The sequence below is a fragment of the Myotis brandtii genome, unplaced genomic scaffold (genome assembly GCF_000412655.1).
Source record: "Myotis brandtii unplaced genomic scaffold, ASM41265v1 scaffold8, whole genome shotgun sequence".
Classification (NCBI taxonomy): Eukaryota; Metazoa; Chordata; class Mammalia; order Chiroptera; family Vespertilionidae; genus Myotis; species Myotis brandtii.
In genome coordinates this window covers 1,386,257-1,392,256 of record NW_005371219.1, presented here as the reverse complement: position 1 = coordinate 1,392,256, position 6,000 = coordinate 1,386,257, and the positions used below count along the sequence as shown (strand labels likewise).

Here is a 6,000-nt window from a genome sequence, read left to right as displayed (position 1 = left end):
TAAGTGCACAGACTGCTTGTCTGCCGTCTCCCGGTGTCCCATGTGAGACTGGATCTGGTGGACCTGCTTGTGTGTTTGCTGGTACAGCGGTTCCATGTCACCAGCCCAGCCGGGTCTGGCTCCGGCTTCCTCCGAACCTGAGTCTGCTTCTTGAGTGTGTCCCTTATGCGTGCAAGGAGTTGAAATCTGCAGTTTGTTGGGTTACGCTGCAAAAGCTCAGGTGTTTCCTTTTGTGCCACTGGCACAGCTTGGGCGGGGATGTAAATTGAGTAGGGCGGGGTCTCAAGGAATCACCAGGGTGGAGCAAGCAGCAATGGCGTCTCCGCGGCTCCTTGCCTCTCCACGACTCCGTGACTCTGCGTCCCCGAGTGCCAGCGAGCATCTCTGCGAGAGAACCACCCTCACTTTCTGACCCACTGCAAGGCTGTCCCGCCTCTCCCTGTAGGGGTCTGGGACCTCAGAATCCCGCCCCAAACAAGCACAGTGGATTCGAGAGTTTGTAACCCCTTCCGATTGAAAAAAACCTCGCATCCAGTTGCAGCCCGCCGGTTGCGCGACTCCGTACCTCTGTTCTTGGCGCCTCTGCATATCCTACTCAGTCTCAATGCGCTTCTTTCTTTCCTTCCAGTTGTAGAACTTCCACTGGGCCAGCTTTCCCATGGTTCTGAATGATAGCTCTTCGTTTTATAGTTGGTAGTTTCCATGTTGTTGTGGGAGGCAGCACGCACAGGTCTATACCTTACGCCGCCATCTTGGTTCTCAAAGCTAAAGTTTTTATGGTGGCCTTTGCAGTCCTACACGATGACCTTCCCCAGCCCTGTGTTCCCATTTTGTCTCTGACCTCTTCTCCAGTCACTTCCCTCTGTTCACTGTTCCTGTGGCACAGGCTCTCACTGTGCTTCTTCAAACACACCTAGTACAACCATTGTGCTCTGATCCTAGTCTACTTCTTTTTTTCTCAACACTTATCCCTTTCCATCAGAGTATACAATGTACTTAGGTATTGTGTTTATATTTAAGCATCTATTTCCTCACTAGAATTTGAAGTCCACAGGGCAGGAAGGGGTTTATCTCTTTTGTTTATGCTTAGGAGAGTCCCTGGTACAAAACTGCCCAGAAATATTTGTTGAGTGAATAAACTGTGGAAATGGAATGTATCAGGAAACTAGAAACATTAAAATAAATATTTTAGAAAAGAAGAATAATTTTCAAAACTGTAGACATGAACACTTAATGTCAGTTCCAGGTAACATTCTAGAAATCGATTATGAAATGGCTGTAAATATGGCAGTGATTCCTAACTTCATTTGCATTTCTGACAGCATGGCCACAGTTATGGTGCAATGTGTTGTTTACTCTTTCAAGATGATATAACGAAAGAATGATTAACGAACCAATACTGGCTATAAGAAAAGCTTCTAGAAAGGTTTTGTTTTCATTGCTAAATTCTTCAAGAAATGTTCCATAGTTTTACAAGGTGAGAGAAAAATACTGTATCTACCATAATAAAATTGGTTTGGCTAAACTATTTGCACAAGTACAGGGTAATAGCAGTGACATTTTAAAAAAAATATGGAAAGAGTCATCTTAAGGGTTTAGTGTAAATTACATTTAATATGTGTCAGTAACCCCTTGAGGATTGGTACGTTTTCCTCCTATTTGAAGAAAAATACGTTACTGATCATGTTTCTTTTCTGCTGCAAGCTTAAGTTTTGACTGCCTCAAGTCTGTTAAAGCAATCTTCATCAGCTGTTTGCCAACTTCACAAACATTTCGTTGTCTTCTCTCCCATTCTTCCCACTTCGTGGACTGATTCCCAATGTGGCATTGTAGAGGGATTTTAGGGAGTAATTGAAATTAGTGTGGATAATCAATTTGCCATCTTTTCTGAGAAGTTGGGAACGAAATGTTTTCAAGACTTCTTTGTTCCCATGTACTCTATGACTCTGACACCTTTTACACAATGCAAAAGAATGTGTCGACTGTGACCCATGCATTTTTAGACTCACCCACATGTCTGCATACATCTCCAGGCCTTTATCCTGCAGTTTAGCCCGTTCTTCTTGTTCAATGTCTCGAATGCTAAGGATCCTGGCCCTGTACTGTCGGAACTGGTGAACCTCCTCTGCCTTTTGCATTGCTTGCTGCTGATTCAGGTCATCTGTTTGCAGCAAAGGCTCAGTATTTGTTTTCCTTGATATAAGAAACATTGAAAGAGAGGCAATAAATGGAGATGGAAAAAAAATTTAAATTAAAAAAAAGAGAGAATTAAATCATTTGGGAACTCTAAAATGAATTTTATCTTAGAACTCAAATAATTTAATATTGTAACAGTATGGTAGTCTGAATAAAATCAAATATGGAATAGAAATAATAAACCATTATTTTTAGATGGACTATGTTACATCCATTGAATCACTGATATTTTAGAAAATTATTTTAGGAAAATATCAGTATAATTAGATGCACCATTTGATAAGATGTTTGTGAAACTGGTGTTTGAAAATATGAGCCTATTTTTCAGATCTTCCTTTTTAATTTAAGCAGCTAAATAATTTTGAAAATGTTTCCTAACATACAAATATGCTTGAGTAACTAGCTCCGTATTAATCCTATTATGTAGTTCTTAAGGAAGCTGAATCTAACTAAATAATGGCAGTAGGTATGGTAAGAATCTTCTGTAGCTCAACTCACCTTAATCAAGCTGCCCAGTAAATCTTTCAGAAAACACTGAAATTCATGTATTTCTAAAAATTTAAATACACTGAAAATATATTAAGCATTTAATTTCAAATTTCACTTAACAACTGTCTATTAGCAGTATATCAAAAATTCTACAAACACAGATGTCTACATTAATCATGTTTACTAAAACTTACCGTATATATTGATTTATATCTAGATCTAGCGCCTTTTGAATAAGTCGTGGAGACATTTCCAAAAATGATTGAGATCGTGTAGTCATCCCTGTTAAAAAAAAAATCTTAAACTTCCAAAAAAATCAACAATGGTTAACTAAATGAGTGTTAGATATTATTTTAATGAAAGATAGTATTTTCTGTTAACAAAACAACCATTGATTGGACTTGCCTTATGTAATGATTTTAATGTGATTTAATATGCCTTAAAATATAATAATGTTTTATATTTATCTTTCACTGATGTTACTATGCTCACAGTTAAATAAAAAAGATGACAAAATGAATATAATCTATAAAAACATAACAAAATGTTATTCTAATTATGGGTAAATGAAGGTGGGAACAAAAAGAAGTCATTTAAGTTATGAAACTACATTATAAACAAATTAAATGACCCAACATTTAAAGAACTTGGTTTATATATGAAAGGTATACTAAGCATGCATGGGTAGAACATAAAAATGTTTAAGGCACAGTATTCTATCTTCAAAAAATTTTTAGCCCAGTGTAGTAGGCAACATACAATAGATAAACAGTGAATGTCAAATTAGTAGGATGTTTTTACTCTATAGACCAATATGAACCCATAAAAGCATAGTTAAGAAAAATTTCAGAATCTAGGATACTATCAGCCTTTCCAGACCATTTTATAAAAATATATTTATTTTTAAAGTCAACAACTTATTCAAGAAGCAAGAAGAAACAGATGAAAAAATCAACTACTTATGCAAGAAGCAAGACAACTGCTGGTTTAGGCCCGATCCCTCCAGTCACCAGTTGGACATCCCTCTCGCAATCTGGGACTGCTGGCTTCTAACTGCTCGCCTGCCTGCCTGATCGCCCCTAACCACTCGCCTGCCTGCCTGAGCGCCCTGGTTTCTGGTCGTTTTGGTCGTTCCACTGCTTTGGTTGCTGGGCTTTTATTATATAGGATATATCTAATGAAGTTATCACCACAATAAGTCTGGTACCCATCTGACACCATACATAGTTATTACAATATTATTGACTCTATGCTCTACAATATATTCCTGAGACTTATTTTATAACTGGAAGTTTTTACTTTCTAATCCTCATCACTTTTTTGCCCATTCCCCCACCCCACTCCCCTCTGCTAATCATCAGTTTGTTCTATGGTATCTATAAGTCTATTTCTGCTTTGTTTTGCTTATTCATTTGTTTTTTTATATTCCACATATTAGTGAAATCATATGGTATTTATCTTTCTCTGTCTGGCTTATTTCACTTAGGATAATACCCTCTAGGTCCATCTATGTTGTTACAAATGGCAAGATTTTATTTTTTTATGGCTGAATAATATTCCATCTTTCTAGTCCATTTGGTTTCTTTTTAAAAAAAAATTACTAATGTATAATTTATACACCACAAATTTTGCCCATTTAAAAAGTATAATTTGGTACTTTTTAGTAAATTTACAGAGTTGGGCAACCAGCACCAAAATCTACTTTTAAACCATTTCTATTACCCAAATAAAATCTCATGCCCTTTTACAGTCATTCTCCATTTCCTCCACAAGTCCCAGCCGACCATTAATCTACTCTGTGTCTCTATAGATTTGCCTTTATTGGACATTTCATGTAAGTAGAAATGGTAAAATTATTTCTAACTTTTCAATAAACTGCCAGTCATATTGCTTTGATCATTGTTGGCTTCATAATAAACTCTGAAATCACAAAGTCATAATCCTCCTCCTTGGTTCTTTATCAGAATTAGTTTGGTCATTCTGAGCCTTTTATATTTCCACTAGAGACCTGATGCATGAAATTCATGCAAGGGCTTCAGCCCTTGCCACCACGGCAGCTGCCTCTGCCTTGGCCCCCGCCCACTATGGCTTTGTCCAGAAGGATGTTGGAAGGACATCAAGTCTAATTAGCATATTACGCTTTTATTATTATAGATATAAATTTAGAGGTCAGCTTATCAAATTGTGTAAAACATGTACTAGGATTTTAATAGGGAAAGCACTAAATTTATAGATCAATTTGGAGAGAATTAAATATAAATATACTATATTACTATATTGAATCTTCTAATCCAAAGCATGGACTACCTCTCTCTTTATTTAGATCTTTGAAAATTTTTTTCACGATGTTTTATAACTTTCAGTATGTAAATGTTTGATTTTTATTAAATTTATTTCCATATATTCATTAGTGATGCTATTGTGATTAAAACTGTCTAAATTTAATTTTGATTGCTCATTGATAATATGCAGAAATAAAAGCATATTTTGTATATTAATCTATATCATGTGACCTCACTAAACTCACTTATTAGTTGTAAATGACATTCTTGGTTCTTTTTCTCTGATCCCTTAGGATTTTCAATATACAGGATCAATTTGTCTGAGAATACAGTTTTACTTCTTTCTTTCCAATATGAATGTATTTTATTTATTTTTTTCTTATTGAAATGGCTAGAACTTCCTTCAAAGTATTGAATATAGGTGGTTAGAATGGCCATATTGCCTTGTTCTTCACCGTAGGCTGAAATCACTATGGTCGTTTTATTACCCTGATCTCCTTGTTCAGTTTTTGACTGATTAGTTGCCTGCCTTGACCAGCATCACAGTACCCAAAGGGACCCAGATCCTCCCCTGGAGCCACCAGGAAAAAGGCAGCCCTGACAACACCTACATTTTAGAATTTCTTCCCCATAGAACTATAAGAGATTAGTTTGTGTTGTTTTGAGCCATCAAGTTTGTGGTTGTTACAGCAGCAAAAGAAAACTAATTCAATTAAGAAAATTTATTTGTTGTTCTTATTTTTAATAAACATTTTTTACTTTGTTGTATGCCTTCAGAGTTTTGAAATGTTTTTTGGCCATTTTTTTCCTTATTGCTGCTTTTTGGGAAGAGGGCATGTCAAGTATTCACATTTAAGAAGTCTTACCCCCCCCCCCCCCCCCCCCACACACACACATACACACACACTGACTATTTAACCTTGCTTTTTAACATGTGGTTATAATAGTCTCCAGAAATATTGTCAAGCATTTAATTTTTAACAACTTGTTAAAAGTGGTCTTTCATCCAAAATATAATCTAATGTAAACTTTT

General features: G+C 36.2%; 1 protein-coding gene across 1 annotated transcript in view; it reads right to left on the bottom strand.

Annotated features, from left to right (window-relative positions):
* The window catches only part of ADGB (androglobin), a 123,257-nt gene that overhangs the window by 2,923 nt on the left and 114,334 nt on the right, over positions 1-6,000 (bottom strand). The window contains exons 33-34 of the mRNA XM_014531369.1: positions 2,880-2,967; positions 2,010-2,193 (exon numbers count right to left, since the gene is read on the bottom strand). Coding sequence (XP_014386855.1) covers positions 2,010-2,193; positions 2,880-2,967 — 272 coding nt within the window. The remainder of the gene's footprint in view (positions 1-2,009; positions 2,194-2,879; positions 2,968-6,000) is intronic.